Source organism: Amyelois transitella, chromosome W (assembly GCF_032362555.1).
Source record: "Amyelois transitella isolate CPQ chromosome W, ilAmyTran1.1, whole genome shotgun sequence".
Lineage (NCBI taxonomy): Eukaryota > Metazoa > Arthropoda > Insecta > Lepidoptera > Pyralidae > Amyelois > Amyelois transitella.
In genome coordinates this window covers 2,309,052-2,332,457 of record NC_083536.1, presented here as the reverse complement: position 1 = coordinate 2,332,457, position 23,406 = coordinate 2,309,052, and the positions used below count along the sequence as shown (strand labels likewise).

Genomic DNA, 23,406 nt, shown 5'->3' with positions numbered 1-23,406 from the left:
TTTAGAAAGGGCTGTCAGGATTGAAATAGGCCGAAAGTTGTCAACAATATCGCTTTCTCCTGATTTAAAAACCGGATGTACTACCGCGATTTTGAATGATCTAGGGAATATACCCTTGGTAATGCAAATGTTACAAATGTGAGTGATAGCAGGAGCCAATTGGTTGCTGTACTTCTTTAGTAATTTGGAAGAAATACCATCCCATCCTGGGGCTGCATCAGTTTTAAGGGAATCAATAATGATGGATATCTCTGTCTCATCTACGTCTGTAAGAACAAAGGAATTCAGCCTAGCAGGTATCGTGGGTAATCTAAGGGATGTCGAATTAAATGTAATTTTAGAAGATAATGTTTTGCCAATGCTTGAAAAATACTGATTCACGAAGTCAACTGATTCACCAGGTGTTGGTTTAGTAGCTAAAAGTGAGTCTGATTGATTGCTCCATTTGGTCATATCGGTTGCGTTGCGTATTGCCTCCCAAAGCTTTTTGGTATTTTTACCAGCTTTGTTTATTTCTTCCTTGTCGTGCGTTCTTTTTAATTTTTTTATTAAATTACACAGATAGTTTCTATATCTCCTATAAGATACATCGAGTATTTCATTATTAGGGTTAAGTTTAAGGCTTTTATGCATGTTGTCACGGGTCTGCATACATTTCACTAACCCTGGAGTAATCCACGGTTTAAGTGGTCGCCTACGACAGGAATAGGAAGGGACTTTCGAGCACAGTTTGATAGAGGTATTCAGTTGGTCGATCAAGTAGGATGCCGCATACTCAGGTTCGCGGGTCTCAAACAATGGGGTGAAGTCAATATTATTAATGGCAGTATCGAGCATAGTATAGTCAATTTTGAGGCGATTCGCATGAGTGGTATTAAATTTCTTGGTTGCAAGTGCGATAACTACTGGGTGGTGATCTGTTATAACAGTATCAACCACTACAGTCGAGGCTGAGGATAAAGTTCTGAGCATAATGTGATCTAAGCATGAGTCTAAACGGGTCGGGAGACTGTGTCCCGGAAGCATACCGTGAAAAGCCAGGAGATTTAAGTATTTGCAAGTATCCTCATCATTATTATCTGAGATGTCAATATTGATATCACCCATCAAAATAACGTTTTTAAAAGTACTAAATTTGGAGAGGAGGGCATCGAGAGAAAAGAGGAAGCCTGCAATATCGCGAAACGACGGTGAGCGATATATACCGATTACAGCAGTATGCCAATCCAATGACCACACTGTTTGAGTCTGCCAAGTCATGTGTCACTGAAACCACATTCCCCAATGAGTTACGGACGTATGCAACAACCCCGTCATTCTGTAAGGTATTGTTTGTGCTACTATAATATGAAAAACCTGTCAATTCGGGTATAATAGGGTTCGAAATGAGCCTGCACTCAGTTAGCACTATTATATGAAGGGGTATGTTTAGTCTAGTAAACAGCAGCAAAAGCTCGGAGAAGTTAGCCGACACACTACGTATATTCTGAGTTAGGGCTGTCAAATGGTTATTAGAACTTGAGATAACGTTTGATACCTCTTCAGGACCACACGTTGAAGACTTTGATGCTGCAACTTCATCTATCTGTGTAAGAATATAATCCATCGTGAAAAAGTAACAAATATGTGACTCTTTTAATTTAATTGTTGGGGTTTTCAATAGAAAATACTAAAAACTTTAAATGTAACTTACAAAATTTTGGTTTTTATTTTATATGTGTGAGTTTGTGATGTGTTTACAGACCATAAAATAATGTGTATGTATAAAAAGAAAGGCCAATACCAAGTATAGAAACGTTAATCAATAATGACTAATAATAATATAAATTTGGAAAAAAGAAACAGTTAACAAAGTTTATTGTATAGCCAAAGAATTGATATCTTCTTCACATTCCACTCGTATCAGCGGCGATCCATCAGTTTTACGAAGGAAGACCCTGCCGTTATGTGTCCAGCAATATTTAAAACCACTCGCCGATGCTGTATTCCTGGCTAAGTAAAATAGTTTCCTTGATTTTGCAGGCAGACTCTCCGAGAGATACACTGGAATTGATGGTCCCTCCACTTTCAGATTAGCAGTTGAAAATTTCTTCTCCGGGTTTTTTTTGTTGTGGTTTTTAACAGCCTTAATGAGATTCTCCTTCAGCACAACACTATTGAGCTCGGCAACTATTGTCTTATTGTTGGTTTTTCCATGAACCCTGTACACGTCTTTGATCGTTGAGGTCTCAACGTGGAGGTCCAGCGCTGTTCCCGCAGCCTTAACAATGTTAATTAAGTCTTCCTTTGTCTCGTTTATCTGGCTTGGGATATTACGCAGCTCGATAGATGAGGACTTTAACTGTCGTTCCAAATTCTCCACCTTCGCTTCTAGTTGTTTTATGTACTCTCTTGTGGCAATCTCGTCATATCTTGCAGATACGAATTCCACTGAATTCCGTATGTCGTTATTTTGTTCCTTAATCTCGGTGACTGAACTTATCAAGGTGTTGAGCTTATAATTTTGTTCTTGTTTCGATGCTATTATGATGTCGAGCAGGTACCCCTTTAGTTCGCCAAATTCATCGCGCGGTCTTTTAAAACTCTTCTGAGTTATATTTACGCTTTCATATGGAGACCGTTGCGCAGGTAAATCTGACTCCAGCGTGCTGATATTAGGTGCGGAAACTGAGTTAGGAGTAGGTGGAGGAGTACGTTTCATCGCAAACTAGCCTATGGATTATACTTTCTCAAGCAAAAATAGTTTACAATATCGGTCCACACGGCTTCAGGCAGAAATCAACGAATAAAAGCAGAGGATAACTGTCAATCCCTTTTCCTCCTTGTCGATTTGCAATTTTATAGTAGCAAATACGAGCTGTGAACGTTGTTGTGATTATTTTTAGTAGGCACAGTACGCATCCGCAACGTAGTAGTTTAATCAAGCACCTAGACGGTTTATTTTATGTGCTACGAGAATAACTTCGTAGACAGCTGTCTTGTGGTGGGGTTCGAGTCTCGTAGCAGTCGTAGCTCGCCGGCCGTAGAACGTCGTAGCTTGTAACACACGGCAGGTGGGGGCGCTGACGCAATAGAACCGCGTAGCGCTGGGAGTGCGAGGGAGTTGAAAAATCGCAGCCGTTTTTTCTCGCGGGGCTGAGGGGAAGTAGCCGCACCCGCTTGATCGTTCCGCGGCCGGCGACACCGTAGGAATGCAGTGGAAGATTTTAAAATTGAATGATATTACTTTAAGCAAATGTGGCACTTACATGGATATACTTAATCAGTTGTATTGACTGCACCATTCACCAACAATTTTATCAATTTATTATAATTATGTGCGACACGTCCACACTCATCAAGTCTAGCGGGCGAAGAGAAGAGCTTATCTCTATGATTGGCGGTCGTTTTAAATAGCATAACTTTGGTCTTAGAAGTATTAAGTTTAAGATTGTTTGCTGTAAACCAATTATAAAATAATGTCATGATTGTATTCATCTTTCTGTTCAGAGCGTCAATATTTTCATCCCATACAATAGCATTTGTGTCGTCAGCAAATATAACTAATTTAATGTCAGGTTGCGATAATGTCATATAATTTATTAGGTCATTGATAAAGATTATAAACAAAATAGGTCCTAAAATAGAACCTTGCGGAACTCCTCTACTGACTCTAATCAATTTAGATGTTTTTGTGGAATTCAGAAATTCTCCATTTGCATCTCTTATCTCAACAAATTGTTGTCTATTACTTAGGTAAGACTTTAATAAATTCAAGGTTTTACCTTGAATACCATAAAAATTTAATTTCATTAATAGAATATTGTGATCCACTGAGTCGAAAGCGGAACTGAGATCTAAAAAGACGCCACCAACTTTAATTCTTTTATTTAGTTTATCAGTCACATCGTCAATAATTGTGTCCATAGCATCTGCGGTACCAATGCTTTCCTGATATCCGAATTGTCTTGGATTTAGAATTTTGTTGGCCTTCAAATGACTGACAATACGACATTTAATAATTTTTTCAAAAATTTTGGATAGAGTAGGCAACAACGCTATGGCTCGAAAATTTAGTGGGTCCATTTTGGATCGTTTTTTATAAATAGGGATTATTTTCGCTATTTTTAATAGGTCATGGAATAAATTATTTTCATAACAGTTATTATAAAAAAATGTCAAAGGTTTAGCCAAGAGGAGAGTGGTCTGGACTTCCCGGTAGAGGCAAGATGATAGCATCTCCCCGTTGTCCTAGTAGTGTTGGTGTTACACTGGTTGGTCCTAATTACAATAAATTCGAATTAGTTTAGTCGTAGTTTAGCAATAGAAAAACAAATTTATTAACTCCTTGGTTCCAACCTGCACTTACGTCTACCAATACGTCTTTGTTTAATTTAGCACTAAGGGGCAAAGGATTGTGGAATCTCTATGAAAATATTTTAAATGCAAAGTTTTATACAATCTCTCTTTGCTATTTTAACTCATCATTATCATTATATACTTATAATAAAACTAAGTTGATAAAATGTGTGTGCCGATAAAACTTAAAAAGAATTCCCGATACGATAAAGGGACTTATATAGTGCAATAGCCCTTTATCCCCCCTCGAACAAGAAAGTTCCCGTTTTAACTTAAAGGGCGTATTTTTAAAGATATAAGGGCTTTTCCAATTCCTTAACTTGAAAATTAAGTGAAGTAGTGGCGCCATCTGTTGTCGAGTAGTTGAACTCCATTCAGAACAACGATTATTTGAGTTGCGTTTCGAAACGCGCTGCGAGCAATTACAGCATGTGTAGCAATGGCGCAAAATTTAAAATTCCAATTTCAACAAAGTCTTAAATTACAATTGTTTCTATAATAAAGTTATTAAATTTTGTGTATTTATACAGCATTAGGTAGCTTTTATTTTGGAGTTGAAGCGAGATAAATTTAGTTATTCAAATTATTAATTATTAATTCTGAAAATAATTTGAAATTTAAGTTTTCAAATTTCGCGCCTTTACTACTTATGCTATAGCTGCAGAACTTATTGTTACGGCGGATAATAATGTCGAGTATATTCTAGAAGGTGTAAAAGAATATATTCTCGAACTTTTCCGAATATCCTAGAGCCCAGCTCTCTGAATATATAAGGGCCCGGTATCACCCGCTAGAGTTAGTTCGATTTTGAAAGCGATTGCGAAAGGAAATGAAAGAAGTTATCTGTGAGCATTTATTTTGAAGTATCACGTGTCAGTATTTTTAATAGTGTGTTTAATTAATTCTAAGAAGAAAAAAGTAAGTAAGTAAGTAAGTAAATGCTTTATTGTTCACTAAAGGAGTACATTACAAATAAAAACAGTACAGTACAAAGGCGGGCTTATCCCTAAGTGGGATCTCTTCCAGCCAACCTGACAGTAAGAGGATCATAAACAAAATTGAGGCAAGGGTGAACAACAGTTCTTTTACTAGAATTATCCTTAAGACACAACAATTATATACGTAAAATACAAATAAATAAATAAAGAAAATATATAAACATGTATATATTCTAAATTAACTTCAAAACCAATTCAGACTCGAGAAAGAATTTATTAAGCTTATTTTTGAAGGAATTAGAAGAAGGGGACAATTTTATAAGAAGGGGCAGTTTATTCCAAAGGCGAGCAGCCAACACGGAAAAGGACTTACCGTGAACGAAGGCGTGGATCATGGATGCGAAAAGTGAATTTTTCTGACAGATATTTAGGGAAAAGGGGATTAAAAAGAACACTGTACAAAAAGGAGACAATATGTAAGTTACGACGTAATCTCATAGATAACCAGTTCAAACGTGAGCGGAACTCCGATATGTGGTCAAATTTCCGAAGACCAAAAACAAAACGAATGCACATATTCTGTATCCGCTCAAGCTTATTTAACAGTTCCTCAGTCAGGTCGATATACGCAACATCAGCGTAATCGAGAACAGGGAGGAGCAATGAACGAGCCAAAAGCGCTTTAGTATCAGAAGGTAGGAACTGTTGCAATCGCCTCAGAGAATGCAAGGAGATAAAAGTTTTCCGGCTAAGTTCATTGATTTGAGGGGACCAAGAAAGAGTTTCGTCAATGATTATTCCCAAATTTTTGACTTTGGAAGCAAGAGGTATAGTGTCATTGCCTAAAACAACTTTGGGAAACACCAATGACTTAAATTTAGAGATAAAGTGAGGACTACCTATAACAATGGCCTGAGACTTGGCCGCATTCATCAATAGACCAAAGGATTTGGCCCATTCAGCAATACGAGCCAAATCGGAGTTGATAACACTGATCGCATGGTTGAAATTATTCAGTGTAGCAGCTGTATAAATTTGGAGGTCGTCCGCATAAAGGTGGAATGAGGAAGACAGCGAAGAAGTGATTCCATCAATGAATAAAGAAAAAAGAATTGGCGAAAGTATGCCACCTTGAGGGACACCAGCATCCAAACTACACCAATCAGAACGATTGTCATCAACCTTGACCAACTGACGCCGCCCAGTAAGATAAGAACGAAACCAGGCCAGGGTAGAAGAGGAGAAGTTAAGACTGTACATTATTGCAAGAAGAATCTCGAAATCGACTGAGTTAAATGCACTAGAAAAATCAAGTAAAACGAGCAGCGTAAGATTTTTGTTTTCTATGTTAAGACGAATGTCATCAGTGATTTTAACAAGTGCTGTTGTTGTGCTGTGACCAACCCGAAAGCCAGACTGGAAGGGACTCAAAATATTATACTTAGCCAGATGGTTAGAAAGACATTTTTGAACATGTTGTTCTAAAATTTTGGATAGAAGAGGAAGTATGGAAATTGGACGAAAGTGGGAGTAAGCAGTAGGGTTGGATATTTTAGGAAGAGGAACAACAAGCCCTAACTTCCAGGCACTAGGAAACACCCCTGAGGACAAATAGCTGTTGATAATATTAGCAATTACAGGAGAAACAAAGTCTGCTATGGGTTTAATCATGTCTAAGGAAATATTGTCATTGCCCACAGCCTTTGAATTAATAGAATTTATGATTTTTTGTACTTCATCAGATGTAATCGATTCAAAGACGAACGGGGAAATGTCAGTAGAAACATTACTGTGAAGTCTAGCTAGAGTTGCATGTTTTGAATTAGGTGAAGTACAAACTGGCGAGGTAGAGAAGTGTAAGTTCAACTCATTTAGATTGAACTGAAAATCTGTACCAAATCTCTGTTTGCCGATCCCCAGCCCTTTAAGAAATTTCCAAAGTTTGTAGGGTGGGCAATTATCAATATTATCGTGAATATGTTTCCGCCTAGCATCACGACACTTGCGGTTGCACAGATTCCGAAGAGAAACATAAGTATTATGATTGAAGGTAGAAGGACAATGACGTAGCCTCAGTTTTGCTTTGTCTCTCTTCGCCATAAGTTGTTGGATTTTCGGGCAGAGCCAAGGAGCAGGAAGGTGCTTAACACGAACAGGATGAAGAGGGGCGTGTTTATCATAAATAGATTAAAGGAGTTGAAAGCAGTCACTTTTTGATCAACCTCATCCAGGTTCAGAATAGTCTCCCAATCCGCACGAGCAAAATCGGATATTAACAAATCTTTATTAATATGTGCAAAGTTGCGCAACAAGATGACTTTGTGTCTACGTTTAGGGGGTCTAAGTCTAAAGGAAGAAAACAGAAGGTCATGGGCTGAAAACCCTGGAGCCTTAAACTGACCGTGCTTAGCGACTATATCGGGGGAGGAAGTTATAATAAGATCAAGCAGAGATGGACGGAGATTGAGTGGAAAATGAGTGGCGTTAAGGGGAAGGACATGTAGATCTAAGGAGTGTAAAAGAGAGAGGAGAGTTTTTGAACGGGAATCATTTTTAAGAAGACATGTGTTGAAGTCCCCCATGAGGATAATGTGATCGAACAAGGTCCGTGTGTTAGTCAAGACAGAGTCGAGTGAGTCAAAATAGTTAATGTGGAGAGATGGACTGTAAAACACTCCCAGTAAAACTTTAATTTTATGAAGAGAGATCCCAAGAGAGAACAGGGGGAGATTGAGAAACCACCTCACAAGAAATATCACCTCGCAAGTAAATTACGGCCTCTGTGGCGCAGCGGTAGTACGCTTGCCTGTGACACCGGGGGTCCCGGGTTCGAATCCCGGCCAGGGCATGATGAGAAAAGAACTTTTTCTGATTGGCCTGGGTCTTGGATGTTTATCTATATAAGTATTTATTATAAAATATAGTATCGTTGAGTTAGTATCTCGTAACACAAGTGTCAAACTTACTTCGAGGCTAACTCAATCTGTGTAATTTGTCCCATATATATAAAAATATATAATTGCAACCCCACCACAACGCTCCATTCTAGTGGAGCCATCACTTCGGACCGTGTCACACACTCTGTCGTTCCTTTTTAGCCTAAATCCCGGAAGAGGATAGAGAGTGGAAGGCAAAGACGGTTTCAGAAAACTCTCCGAAATTAGAATTGCATGAATATTGCTGTTGGAGAAGGTATTGAGAAGATCTGCATAGTGACCAGGCACACTTTGGGCATTTATATGCACGACATTAAAGTTTTTAGCTAAAGAACGAAAAGTTATATTAATGTTGTCCCTGAGATTAGGAAGATCCTCGCCATCATTCTCAAGATTCAATAAATTGCTTGAGGAATTGATAAGAGAAGAATATTCAGAATCGGTAGAGGGGGAAAGAACGTCGGATATGAGAATGAATTGGTTAAATAACAATAAATATATAAATAAAATAATATATGTATGAATATATATGTATGAATATATTTAATATATAACAAATATTCAACAATAAATTAGGTAATAATTATCTTTAGTTTTCTCGCCTTACCATAAAAATAATACTACGACTTACATATTCTATTACTAAATAAGATAAATCAAAATTACCGTATATTAATAAATAAATAAAATTTAAAATCACAGTACAACCCGAAATCGTACAAAAAAGCAGGACAAAGAAAAAAAAATAAAAAATAAACAATAGTGTAGTGACAAACTCAATGCTGCAATATCCCATAGTGAGAACTTGCTTTATGTGAAAGTAGGACTAAGCGCAAAAAAAAAACAGCCGTGTGACATGAAATCCTTCGGCAGCCCACTCGAACGGGAAAATAACAATGAGTTGTCAGTGTCACTGTCGTGCGTGCCATAAAAAAGACTGCAATAAATAAGTTGAAATGACCGGCACTTTTTACAAACTTACAATGTAGGTAAATATTAAAAGTTCAAAACTATATTTGAAATATTACAGCAAAGATTTTGCAAACTGAAGAGGTCTACTTTTTCGTCTGGGATCGTGTAGGACGTGGTTTATTTACAGGGCGCCCAGCCCGCTCCTTAACGGACACGCCAGAAGCCCCCACAGCAGACTTCACCACAGCAGTGGGAGTGGAGCCAGCCGATTCGAGAGTCCCTGCTTCTGATTTATCGGAAGCATACTCACTGCCAAGTGCGGCATGAAGTTCGCCCAATGTTGAAATTCTGCGCTTTGACCCATCCGCACTAACTATCACTATTTTGCCATCAGCAGTCCAACAGCCCCTAACACCGAGGGACTTCCTGGCCTCCACAAACACAGCATGTCTTGCAGCTGTCAAAAACTCCGACAGAGTCAGACCACTGCCCTATAGGTATCTTTTGGCAGCCCAAATTTGCAACACCTGCAACACCATGTAGGAGTAAAATGTTGGATCGAGCTCTCATTTCCATTGCATCTAAAGACTGTAGTACCAAACCCATCTGTGCATTGAGGCCGGAAACTGCTTTCAATATGAATGATTTAAAAGTGTAGTACTCACTGGCAAGAGATGATGTATCCTGACCCTGACTTTGATTGCCCAATGATGCTTCAAAAGAAGCCATTTTAGACTTGAACAGGACAGTCATATCAGCAATATCTTTACTTAGTTGTCCAAGAGGGTCCATGGTGCTTCAATGAAAAGTGATTGAAAACTTGTGTAGAGTGAATGATGAAGTGACGCAGATTTAAAATATGTAAACAGTGAAGAAAGGACTGAGAAAATAAGTACAGGCGAGTAGCTTTAAGACATTAACACATTGAAAACTATTTTGGATATTTAAATAGCTAAAATCAAAATAAAATAGGAAGAGCAACTTAAAACTTGTCTTATTGTTTTTCACTCCTACCGCCCAAAAAAAGTCGTCTGTGAGCCTTTATTGTGAAATACCAAATGTAAGTATTTTGAACAGACTTTAAAAAAAAAAGTTCTCAGTTTGATTATTAATTATTTATATTTATTATTTTTGAAAAAATAATTAATAGTGTCTTTAATTAATCCTAATGATTGTTTTTCTTTTTCTTTTAATTGTTTGTCTATAAAATGTTTATTTAATTTATATTTTACAGAAAACAATGCCTAGACGTAAAAGAGGAGGAGATCTTGCCAGTTCTGCAGCGAAACGGCGGAAACAAAAAGAACATCGAAGAAATGAAACGGAAGAAGAGCGCGAAGCACGTTTACAAAATCAACGAACCAGGATGAGAACTCTGAGAAGCACAAAAAGTGAAGAAAGGAAAGAGAATGAAAGTGTAGAAGAATCGAGAATTTTAAAAGATAATTTAACAAAGGAAGCATTCCACTACGACCCAACGAAAAAATATTACAATCATAAACATGTTGTGATCGGAAAAATTAATAACATTTGCCAATTTTGCCACGCGAAAAAATTCAGTAAAGAAACACCAGGTCTCTGTTGCATGAATGGAAAAATTTGACTACCACCACTGGAAGCACCTCCGCAGGAATTTCTACATTACATGACCGGGGAAACACAAGAATCAAAACACTTTCTTCAAAATATAATATCATATGACTCCTGCTTCCAAATGACTTCTTTCGGAGTTACTTCGACCAACACTAATAGAAATGAATTTGAATATGTATTTTCAATTCAGGGGCAAATTTATCACAAAATAGGATCGTTACTGCCAATGCCTAACGAAGACTATAAATTTCTGCAAGTATATTTCATCGGAAATGAAGAACAAGAAATTGATCAGCGATGCACAGTCTCGCACGGAGTGTCGACCCGCGCACACGCGTCAAGGTCAAATACGATCTACAAGTAGTGCGCGCGTGCGACGTAAACAAAAGTGATTAAAGTCAAATAATATTTAAGTGACTACGTAATATTTAAAATGGAGTGCCAAAAATGTAAAAAGGTGTTGCCAAAAAAAGGATTGCATTTCATATGCCAAGGACCATGCCAGGGCACTTTTCATAGGAATTGCGTGAAGGGTTTGGTAGCAGACTTAAAGTTGGGGAAAACCAGAAATTACTGTAATAACTGTGAGGATGAGGGATCGGAGGAAGACGAGCAGGAGGAGAGGGTACAAGACTACGGAAATATTCTTAAGGACATACAGAAGAAAGTTGGCGAAATACCGGGAGTTAAAAAACATCTCGATGCAATCACTCAGAGCCTCAGCATGCTGTCTGATAAATATGATACCTTGATCGCAGAGCACGAAAAATCAAGAGAAAAAATCAATAAGCTGGAGAAAAAAGTAGATAATATCAATAATAAGTGTGTCTACCTAGAAAAATGCAATATTGCGCTAGAACAGAAAATGCGTGATTTCGAGCAAACTTCTCTAAAGAACAACCTAGAAATAGTAGGGATAGAACAAGTACCTGGAGAAAACCTGAAGGAGATAGTATCGAATATTGCCCAAACTTTGAAGGTTAATACATCGGACATCGAGAGCGTAAGGCGAGCTTCGAGTACCCGCGTGCAAAAAAGTGACGCAAAGCCGTCCCCGATAATCGTGGCGTTCAAATCAACTGGAGTGGAATCTCGCGATAAATGGCTAGCACAACGCCGGAATATGATGGGTGTAACTAGTAATGACATCACAACGGGATCAGCAACAAATAAAATATATATAAATGAAGCCCTCACTAAATTCACCCGAGCTCTGCTATGGAATACAAAGAAGGATCTTCGGGGCGCGTATAAATACATATGGGTGTCAAACGGAAAGATTCTTGTTAAAAAATTAGATGGTGAAAAGTCCATATGTATTCGTGATGAAAGTGATATATCCGATTTGCTTAGCAAGATATAATTTCTCCTTATTCTTAACTTATAAAATTATTATGTTTAAAAGTTATCAATATAATTCGCAGACACACTACAATTGGACTTAATATCTAACGATGAATCGATTAATTATGTGTGTGCTGATAACGTAGACAACTGGATACGCCAAACAATCTATAGGAAGGACTTATGTATAATACACATAAATATATGTTCTATTAAGAAACATTTTTCAGAGCTTTTAGTTGCTATAAATAATTCTTTAAATCATATAGATATTCTAGTACTAACTGAGCCAAACATTAACTTTTCATTATTGTCATTTTATAACATTCCTGGATTCGATCTTAATGTACATACGCGTAATGAGAGAAGAGGTGGCGGGGTGTTGGTATATTCGCGCACGAGGCTGTCCGCGCGCGCGAGCGAGACGCCTATATTCGCGGATCACGAGCGGGCGGCGGAGTTTGTTTCCATTGTGTGCGATTGGCAAGGTGAGCAAATCCACGTTATTTCTATTTATAGACCACCAAGGTATAATAATCAAAATAAAATAAAAGAATTTCTTACCTACTTTTATAAACTTTTACAGTCTTTACCTACTAATGCAAAAGTAATTATATGTGGAGATTTAAACATAAACTTGTTAAAAAATAATGATACTTATGTGAAGTTTTATGAAGATATATTGGCTGAAAATGGATACTTAAAATGCATTAATGATGTAACGAGAAGGGAAATTTTAAATGGTAAATTAGTAGAATCATGTTTGGACCACATTTTTATTAAGTCACCAACAGCACTTATTGATTCAGCAGTAATAAAACATAAAATTTCAGACCACTATTTAGTTGCGGCCGCGATACAATGGAAACAAACTCGGCGAGCTAACAGTGTAAGTACCACAGTTAGCGCCTGCGCCGCGACTGCTAGAGGAGTGGGGTCGCGGCCGCGCGCGCACGTCACTGCGCAGGCGGCCGCGGCACCGCATCCTATACGTGCGAACCAACAACGCGTACTTGATAATCGATTAGTAAGAGAAAAACTATTAGAAACCGATTTCGAACATCTGTTATGTTATGATTGCCCACTTAAACTGTACGAAGAACTCGCCAAATTGTTTAGTAATATTTACAACCAATGTTATAAATTAAAAAATACATCAGGAAATAGGGATACAAGAAATGAAAAACCTTGGATTAATGATAAAATAAAATATATGGTTAAAGAAAAAGATAGATTATTTAAGATATGGTGCAGCGATACAAAGAATATGATAAAGCGTCTAAATTATACTAGATATAGAAATAAATGTCAGAAAGTAATTTTTAGAAGTAACGTTGAGTATGATAAAAAGACTATAATAGACTGTAATAATAATATTAAAAAAATATGGGATAAAATTAATGCTTTATTAGGTAACAAAAAGCAATCATTGGACGAGTTGATCCTTAATAATATGAAAAATAACGGAAGTATAGATGTCATATGTAACGAATTTGCGAACACATTTTCCAATGAAATCAAACAGATAAAGCATTCATGTGATCAAAAATGGTTAGATAGAAATAGTTATATTAATCCATCGAGCGTGTTTATGAGGTGGCAACCGGTTGACAGTAATGATGTTAAAAAAATTATAGATAAAATGGATAAAAATAAATCGCCAGGAAGCGACCTTGTACGCATGTCCGATTTGAAACTAATTGTTGATAAGATTAGCCCTGTTTTAGCAAAATTAATAAACTTGTCTGTGAAAAATAAAAAATTTCCTACTAAATTAAAAGAAGCCATAATACGTCCAATCCATAAAAGAGGGAATAAAAAGGTATATTCCAATTTCAGACCAATAGCAATATTATCAGCTATCGACAAAATAATAGAAAAAAGTATAGTTAATCAAATTGGTACCTATTTACAAAAAAACAATATTCTTAATGAATGTCAACACGGTTTTCAGAAACAGAAAAGTACAAATACGCTATTATCTAAATTTACGGACGATATTAATACACATTTAGAAAACAAAAAAATTGTTGTAGCTGTTTTTTATGACTTTAAGAAGGCATTTGAAACCCTAGATATGGATACCCTCTTGAAGGGCATGGAGGAATGCGGATTGGGACAGCCGCTGAACCAATGGTTCAGCGACTACCTTACTGGACGCTCTTATAGAGTGAAGGTCGGAGACACGCTAAGTGACGAAAAATTAGTCGATTGCGGCGTCCCGCAGGGGTCGGGGTGTGGTCCTGTCTGTTACCTGATGCACGTTAACGGCCTCTGCGGAGCGCTGCAGCACTGCTCCGCGTACATGTTCGCCGACGACCTGTGCACGCTGAGCGCAGGAACAGACCTTGCCGAGACGTGCCGTTTAGTCCAGCGGGACGTAGACGCGGTGGTGAAATGGTCACATGATAATGGCATCATTTTAAATACAGAAAAAACGAAATTGCTTATAATTCACTCACCTCATCTCCGCCCCGTGGAATCTCCGCCTCCGTTATTTGCTCATAGTTTCGAATGCTTCCATGATAATAATTTAGATTGCAAATGTACACCTATTGAAAATGTCAGTTCTGTAACTTACCTGGGTGTCAAAATAGACACTAAATTTTCCTGGGAATCCCATATAGATTATATATGTAATAAATTAAGAATACTACTAGGAAAATTTTATCACCTATGTTTTAAAGTACCTACATCAGTATTGAAATGTTTATACTTCGCCTTAGTCGATTCTATATTGGGATACGCTCTTGATTGCTATGGACTAACTTTCAAAACTTACATCGATAGATTAGAAGCACTACAAATCAGATTCTTAAAACTATTAGTCAACAGAAAAACAAAAATTCATTGTAAAGGAGATTATACTAAATTATTTAAAATATGCAAAATCTTACCAGTAAGCTTAAAACATAAATACCTTTTGGCAGTTAATAACCATGGCAAACGGGATCTCAGCTTAGCGTTGATTAGACATGGGCGTGGCACTAGGTCAGTAACCACAGGCAAATATAAGGTCCCCAGAGTAAACAATTACTTTGGAGATAGAACTTTAAAAAAACGTTTACCGTATCTTCTTAATAGTTTACCTGAAAATATCAGACTGGAACCACGCTTATGCCGATTCAAGAATATGTTAAAAAAATATTTACTCGAATCACTGTAATTCTTTTGATCTTATAAGATAGTTTATGATTTAAGTACCTACATATAAGTATAAATGAGACTATTACCTGCAGTCAAACCGCGTAAGCAGTTTTGCAGGACAAATGTAAAAAAAAAAAAAAAAAAAAAAAAAAAAAAAAAAAAAAAAAAAAAAAAAAAAAAAAAAAAATGCACAAATTTTAATGGATTGAGTCGCGAAATAATCCGAAATGTACAGAAGATCTTACACAAATACAATCAATTGATTTACATATTCAAAACAACATTAGACCGCATGATTTCTGATGACTATAAAATTGTAATTCGAGCCGATAAAAGACCACCTGGAGAGCACGAACGTAGATTTAATGCACCTCAGATAGATGAAGTTGCCATCGTAATTGTAGACAATGAAAATACAAGCCGTGACATAATTGTACAACGAAGAGGAAAAGGACTACAACGCATTGCAGAGACACACCGTTCCTATGATGCTCTTCAATATCCATTAATATTTCTGCACGGAGAGGACGGATACCATTTCAATATAAAACAAGTGCATCCTGAAACAGCAAAGAAACAAACAAAAAAGTCACTTCCAAGGAGTTCTATGCTTACCGCTTAATGATCAGAGAACAATGAAATATACAATCACATACTCAACACTCGCCGTTTATTTCAACAATTTCTGGTAGATATGTACGCAAAAATAGAAGCAGAACGAATGCTTTACATAGGACTGAATCAGAAGAAACTACGCATAGAAGAATACATCCATCTTCGAGACGCAATCAGGAATGACGGCAATATTGATGATATTGGAACAATGGTAATATTACCTTCATCATACACAGGAAGTCCAAAAAAATATGCACGAATATACTCAAGATGCCATGACTTACGTAAGAAAATATGGACGACCTGATCTCTTCATAACATTTACATGCAACTCATCATGGCCAGACATCAAAGAACAACTAAAATACGGACAAACCTCCATGGATCGACATGAAATAATAGCCCGAGTTTTTCGACAAAAACAAAAAAAATTTATTGAAGTCATCACAAAATACCACATCTTTGGAACCGTTCGATGCTGGATGTATACAATTGAGTGGCAAAAACGAGGATTACCTCACTCACACAATCTCATATGGCTACACGATAAAATTTATCCCACGGATATTGACAAAATCATCCAAGCAGAATTTCCCGATCCACAAAAAGATCCGGAACTGTACAACATAGTAGTGAAAAACATGATTCACGGACCATGTGGATCATTAAACTTCAATGCACCATGCATGAGTGATGGAAAATGCATAAAAAATATCCAAGACGATCACCGAAAAACGGTGGCTTCACAGCAAAAATACGAATACAAGGCAAAGACGAACTGGAAATAGATAACCAATGGGTAGTACCATATAACCCACTACTTTCGAAAATGTTCCAAGCTCACATAAACGTTAATTACTGCAATTCAGTAAAATCTATTAAATACATATGTAAGTACGTAAACAAAGGTAGTGATATGGCAGTATTTCAAATAGTCCAAAATAGCGAACAAAATAACAGAAATGATGAGATTCTCATGTACCAAATGGGAAGATACACAACAGTAACGAAGCAGCATGGAGGATTTTTAGTTTTCCCATACATGAACGCGAACCAGCTGTGCAGCATCTAGCAGTACATTTGGAGAATGGACAAAGAGTTTACTTCACAAGAGAGTCGGCTAGAAAAATTGCAAGCGAACCACCTGAGAACACAACATTAACAGCATTCCAACTGTGCCAAACGGATTCATTCGCAAAGACATTACTGTATTTTGACGTCCCTATTTATTATACGTGGGACAAAACAAGGAAAATTTTTCAACGACGAAAACAAGGAATACCAGAGGAGGGTCATACAGAAATCATGAAAGCTGACACAATAGGTCGAGTATACACTGTACATCCAAACAATGCCGAATGTTTCTATCTCCGGATGTTGTTACACGAAATACGGGGACCAACAAGTTTCACAGATCTAAGGACTATTAACGGCTACCTATGCCAGACGTACAGAGAAGCATGTCAACGCTTAGGATTATTGGAAAACGATAACCACTGGGAATTAACACTACAAGAAGCTACACTCACAGCTTCAGCTGAACAACTTCGGGAGTTATTCGCCATAATTCTAACAACATGTAACCCATCAAACCCAAAACGACTATGGGACGCTTTCAAGAGGAGTATGAGTGATGATATATTGTACCAAATCCGACAAACTAATCCAGAACTGACTATAGAATTCAATGATGACATCTTCAATGAAACACTCATTCGCTTAGAAGATAAATTAGATTAGATTAAAGATTTAGCAATAAATAACCAGGCTTTAGTAGAACTTGGAATGCCAGCACCACAAAGAAATGCTTTCAGTGTGTTAAACTACGAAATTACAAAGGAAAAAAGCTACATCAATGAACTGCTTGAATACATTGCTCACAACAAACCACTCCTCAATGACAATCAAAAAAAAGTTTACAACGTTATAATGGACCGGATAATTAACAACACTGGTGGAATTATTTATTTGGACGCACCAGGAGGCACCGGTAAAACGTTTCTACTAAATCTAATACTGGCAGAAATACGTGTTAAAAAACACATCGCACTGGCACGGCACTAGCATCATCCGGCATTGCAGCCACACTTATGGAAGGAGGACGAACTGCCCATTCTGCTTTACAACTACCGTTGAATATAGCAGAACAACAATTCCCGGTATGTAAAATCTCAGGAAAATCTGGACGGGGTCAATGTCTAAAACAAGCTAAAGTTATCTTATGGGATGAATGCACCATGGCCCATAAAAAATCACTTGAAGCAATGAACAGAACATTACAAGAATTGCGAAAAAACTCTGAAATAATGGGAGGAGCTCTACTCATACTGTCGGGAGATTTTCGACAAACACTTCCAGTTATTCCCAAGTCAACACCAGCAGACCAAATCAATGCATGCTTAAAAAAGTCACATCTCTGGTCACAAGTACAAATACTGCAATTAACAAAAAACATGAGAGTTGAATTATCAAAAGATGAAGCAACAGCACATTTTGCTAAAATACTTTTACAAATAGGTGAAGAAACATATCCTACTAACCAAACGACCGGCCTCATTGAACTCAATAGTGATTTCTATAACATAGCCACTACTGAAAACGATCTAATCGACAAAATTTATCCACATATTGTTCAAAACTATACCAACGTAGAGTGGTTATTTCAAACAGCAATTTTGGCCACTAAAAATAATGTTGTTGACGATATCAATTTCAATATTCTTAAGAAAATACCTGGTGAAGAGAGAATATATAAATCGATGGACACGATGGTATCCAGTGAGGAAAGTGTCAACTTCCCTACAGAATTTCTGAACTCTTTACAAGTACCAGGAATGCCATTACACTGCCTTTGTCTCAAAATTGGATCTCCAATCATACTACTTAGAAATCTCAGCTCTCTAAAACTATGTAATGGAACGAGAATGATCGTAAAACAGCTATCGAATAATATTATTGAAGCTGAACTTATTTCTGGAAAGAACAAAGGACAAACAGTATTTATACCTAGAATACCACTGATCTCTTCTGAATTGCCATTTCAATTTAAAAGACTGCAATTTCCAATTAAATTAGCTTTTAGTTTTACAATTAACAAAGCGCAAGGACAAACTTTAAAATATTGTGGCATTAACCTCAAAGAACCCTGCTTCTCTCACGGTCAGCTGTATGTAGCTTGCTCAAGGGTTGGAAATCCGAAAAATCTATATATATATAGTCCAGAAAATAAAATGAAAAATGAGCAAATAGTGTAAACAATGAGCGAATGTTTTCAATAATTTTTTTTACTATCGCGTCAAAGTTTATTTTTTTATTTCACCTACCGTGTAATCTTATATCAACTCCCGGGCGAAGCCAGGTATTATAGCTAGTTGTTTAATAAAAAATATTACCTGCTATGGAAGTATTGGAATACTAAACTGAGAGTCCTCTTCTGCTAAACCCCTGCCACCCAGTACAGCCACCATTCTCTCCTCTATACTTGTAGGTAGAGGTAAGTTGGCAGGTCCACACCTCCGGTTCAGTTCGCATCTGCATTCCGCTGCCAACATTATTTCGGGCATATTTTTTGTCAGTCCAAAACTGAAAACCAATACGTCACCATAACATCATGCGCATACTTTGTAAAAAGTATAATAATACCCTGCATAGTCATACCTGTCTAATAAAACATTTATGATTGAATAATAAAACTTGCAAATTTACTAAATAAATAATGAACGCGCCGCTTTATTTAACTGTTCCTATCCCTTTTCATTCCGCACAATACGACAGTGACAGCATATGTGGTTTCTTCGGAGCTCGAAAACACTCGATGGCTTACGCATAGAGCCATAGAACATTTCAAATTTAAACCAGTGAAGAAAAAATATGGCCGCATATTGACCGCTCCGCTCACAATTAATAAAAAATAGTAAAAGTGCGTGTTTTAATCCTTGAAACAAGAAGAACCCTGGCCAGGGCCCAAGAAGCCAACATACAAGAAATTAAGGTACGTGTTGTGCGTTTCACATTCCCGCTTCCCGCTTCTTCCTTTCGGTTTTTTTTCTTCAATTTTCACAATTTTCACTCTTTACCAAAAATCCAGCGACCTAAATAATTGTTTCACCGCTATCCCATTTTGTGGTCCATTACGAGCCACATAAAATCCGCTTCGGACCCGCTTTATACTTTTTCGAAATAGCAAACATTGAGTTTGTTATATTCATATTCTTATGTCCATTATTCATGCGTATTGTTATTGACGAGATTTGTTTAAAACCGCGATTTTCTTTAGATAATCATAACCGCATTGCGCTTGCGCATTCGGCCGGCTTCTGTGTAGAATCTACCTACACAAGTAAATAAAAACGTCCGCTCACAGTGTTCTCACACCGCTCACCGCTTATTTTGAATAAGTTTTGGTATAGTGCCGTGTGGTTCCCGGCACCATTACAAAAAAGAATAGGACCACTCCATCTCTTTCCCACGGATGTCGTAAAACTAAGGGATACACTTGGGATTCCTTTTTAATGCAAATTCCTGCCAATCTAAGGTCTGCCGCGCCGATGGATGCATGGCTAGGGGCGAGCCTAGTCTCGAGCGTGCTACCTCCGCCATGGGGTTGGGCGACCCCCAGGTAATGGCTAGCCTTACCCTGGCATGCGGGGCTCTGCTGGGGCGGACATTGTTTTTCCGTTGCGACTCGTGGGAATCGCATGGATGCAAATTTTTTGAAAGAGCACCTAAATGGCGGCGATGGTGTCCGCACCCCATCACGTCTCGTTCCCGGCGGGAGCGGTATGCGGTCTGCTGGAAGCCGCTTTGCGACGATGAATGTAAGAGGAGGAATGAAGGATAAAATTGAGGAAGTATGTCAGATGATGGATGAAAGACGGTTGGATGTGTTGTGCGTGAATGAAACGAAGCGGAAAGAATGCGACGCGACGCAGCACGGCCCTTACACGGCTTATTGGTCTGGAATTTCCAGTACCAGCCGAGGCTGTCAAGGGGTCGGTCTAATTCTTTCTGCACGAATGGCTGAGTGTGCGAATGAGTATGAGTGTGTCAGCCCTCGTCTTCTATGGATTAGGCTGAAAGTTGGAATCACTCGGATCTTCGTTCTAGGTGTTTATGCACCGTGGGATGTGGGTTCGAGGGGTACGACAACAGCAAAAAGCGAAAACGAGGAGTTCTGGAATAGTGTAAGAGAATTATTGAAAGTTACCAAGCCAAATAAGAAGATTATGATGCTAAGTGATTTTAATGGATGGGTGGGTGTAAAGCGTGATGAATATGAAAAGGTGCTTGGTGCTTTTGGTGACGAAAAGGTGAATGATAATGGAAGAAGTGTATTAGAAATTTGTCTAGAGTGGGATCTTTTTGTGTCGAACTCAATGTTTCGACATAAAAAGATCCACACCTACACAAGAGTGAAAGGTATTTTAAAAAGTATGATAGACTTTGTGATTGTAGATGAAAGATTGAAGAACAAAGTGCTGGATACCCGTGCATATCGCGGTGCTGGCATTGACTCGGACCATTTACTGGTGATATCCCGGATAAGGGGTATCTTCAATCGCTAGCGGCACAGGGTTAGGGAGCAAACCAGCGCTTTAGAAAGAGTGAAAGTAGAAAATTTGCAAGATATGGATGTAGGTAAGAAGTATATTAATAGACTGAAGGATGAATTTGAAGATTTAGAGGAGATGAGCGATATTGAAGATGGATGGAAGGAATTTAAAGAAAGAATTGTGAAAGTAGCTGTTGAAGTGTGTGGTGTAAGTAGAAGAAGGAAAGGGAAAAATCACAAAAATGCGTGGATGAGTAAAGATGTGCAAGAACTTGTGCGATTAAAGAAAGCATGGCTGGATTTGTTAGCAGCAAAAGCTAATTTAAGAATGCAAGAGGTTATAGATGAAGATGTGAATAAAGCACGTAAGGAATATAAAAAAATGAAAGATATGGTTAAGAAAGCTGTGATTAGAAAGAAAGAAGAGTATAAAGAGGAATTCGATAAAAGGCTATCAGAAGCCTTTCAGTCAAATCTGAAAGTATTCTGGAAATCCGTAAGGTCAGCCCGAGGAAAAACTATAACCAGAGAGCTGACTAGGATCAGATGCCAGGATGGTAGCGTTGTGAAAGGAGAAGAATGTGTGCTAAAGATATGGAAGGACTATTTTGAGAGTTTATTTGAAAAAAATGAAGAAAATAAGAAAGAGTTCGACTATAGCGAAGAAAAGGACAATGAGATGGAAGGCGAAATTGAAATGTTCGAAATTGTGGAAGCACTTAAGAGTATGAAAGCGGGTAAGGCTGCTGGGTATGATAGAGTGTCGGTCGAGATGCTAAAAGCAGGAAAAGGCGTCGTAGCTAGACAGTTGTACTGCCTTTTCAATTTGTGTTGGAGAAGCGGCCGAGTACCAAAAGATTGGTGTAATGCTGTTATCGTGCCACTTTACAAAGGAAAAGGGTCACAACTGGACTGCAAAAAAATTATCGTGGTATAAGCCTGCTTAGCGTCGTCGGCAAATTGTATGCTAAGGTATTGATTAATAGAGTCAGGAATGAAACTGATGACAAAATATGGGATGCTCAAGCGGGATTTCGAAAGGGAATGAGATGTACTGATCAGGTCTTTTCTTTGCGGTGCATAGCCGAAAAGTTTTTGGCCAAGAGTCAAAAAGTCTATTGCACATTCGTGGATTTGGAAAAGGCCTATGACAGAGTTGAGAGGAATGAATTGTGATCAGCACTTTCTATGCATGGGGTGAGCAGTCTCTTAATACGAGCACTGAAATCCGTATATGAGGTTTCGTGTGCTTGTGTCAGGATAAACGGAGCGCACACTGAGTGGTTTAAGATTGAGAAAGGCGTTAGGCAAGGATGTGTTGCGTCACCGTGGCTGTTCAACCTATTTATGGATAGTTGTTTGACAGATTTGAAAGAGTCTGAAAGTGGATTAAGGATGAATGAGTTACTCGTCAAATGTCTGCTCTATGCCGACGATCAGGTTATACTGGCGTCATCAGCACAATATTAATTTCCGCTCGGCACCCTTTGGTCCAGCGACGACTTAGGAGCCAGCCTCCTACTACTGGTTACATACCAAATCAACTCGACGTTAGAATAAGCTTCTCGACACGTCGCCCTAATCTACTCGACACGGCGTCGTATACTTGACTCGACATACTGCCGCATAAGCGACTCGACGCGACTTCGAATGAATCACCGTGTCGAATCACGGAGTAACTGTCTCGAAGCAATTTATTCGACCTACGATTCGACGTCTGACAAATTTATTCGACATCTGTTGATCAATTCACTTCTCGTCACTTCCAGATCATGGATGAGATCATACCAATGGGGCAACTAGCATCTATGCCCTGTCAAGACGATGATGCTGACTCCTACCGAGCTCTGGTCGCGGCCGTCGATGAACACTTCCCCTCTGAATGGCGAACGTGGGCAGTCTGTAACCTTTCTTTTCAAGATATCTTTGGAGAAGAAATAATGCAGATGCTAAAATAAGATTTGCTATACCTATTGTGGATTTAGCAAGAGTCTTCGACCCATCTGCAAATTCATTGTCTGAAAGACGCTTC

At 38.1% G+C, this 23,406-nt stretch overlaps 4 protein-coding genes across 4 annotated transcripts; 3 read left to right on the top strand and 1 right to left on the bottom strand.

The window, feature by feature from the left end:
• Nucleotides 1-1,855: 1,855 nt before the first annotated feature.
• LOC106139142 (uncharacterized) lies at nt 1,856-2,701 on the bottom strand. The gene has a single exon (XM_013340525.1). It carries the CDS (start codon nt 2,699-2,701, stop codon nt 1,856-1,858), a length of 846 nt encoding a protein of 281 aa, XP_013195979.1.
• Nucleotides 2,702-11,032: 8,331 nt separating this feature from the next.
• On the top strand, nt 11,033-12,210 carry LOC132904276 (uncharacterized). The gene has a single exon (XM_060954206.1). The coding sequence runs from the start codon at nt 11,151-11,153 to the stop codon at nt 12,078-12,080; it is 930 nt and encodes a 309-aa protein (XP_060810189.1). The 5' UTR covers nt 11,033-11,150; the 3' UTR covers nt 12,081-12,210.
• Nucleotides 12,211-12,227: 17 nt separating this feature from the next.
• On the top strand, nt 12,228-15,327 carry LOC132904275 (uncharacterized). The gene has a single exon (XM_060954205.1). It carries the CDS (start codon nt 13,275-13,277, stop codon nt 15,225-15,227), a length of 1,953 nt encoding a protein of 650 aa, XP_060810188.1. The 5' UTR covers nt 12,228-13,274; the 3' UTR covers nt 15,228-15,327.
• Nucleotides 15,328-17,128: 1,801 nt separating this feature from the next.
• Nucleotides 17,129-17,563, top strand: LOC132904053 (uncharacterized). Its single transcript, XM_060953983.1, has one exon. It carries the CDS (start codon nt 17,129-17,131, stop codon nt 17,561-17,563), a length of 435 nt encoding a protein of 144 aa, XP_060809966.1.
• Nucleotides 17,564-23,406: the final 5,843 nt, after the last annotated feature.

What these genes read in the sequence shown, in the direction of transcription:
- LOC132904276 (XM_060954206.1), top strand. Translation starts at nt 11,151, where the DNA reads ATGGAGTGCCAAAAATGTAAAAAGGTGTTGCCAAAAAAAGGATTGCAT.
- LOC106139142 (XM_013340525.1), bottom strand. Translation starts at nt 2,701, where the DNA reads ATGAAACGTACTCCTCCACCTACTCCTAACTCAGTTTCCGCACCTAAT.
- LOC132904275 (XM_060954205.1), top strand. Translation starts at nt 13,275, where the DNA reads ATGGTTAAAGAAAAAGATAGATTATTTAAGATATGGTGCAGCGATACA.
- LOC132904053 (XM_060953983.1), top strand. Translation starts at nt 17,129, where the DNA reads ATGAAAGCTGACACAATAGGTCGAGTATACACTGTACATCCAAACAAT.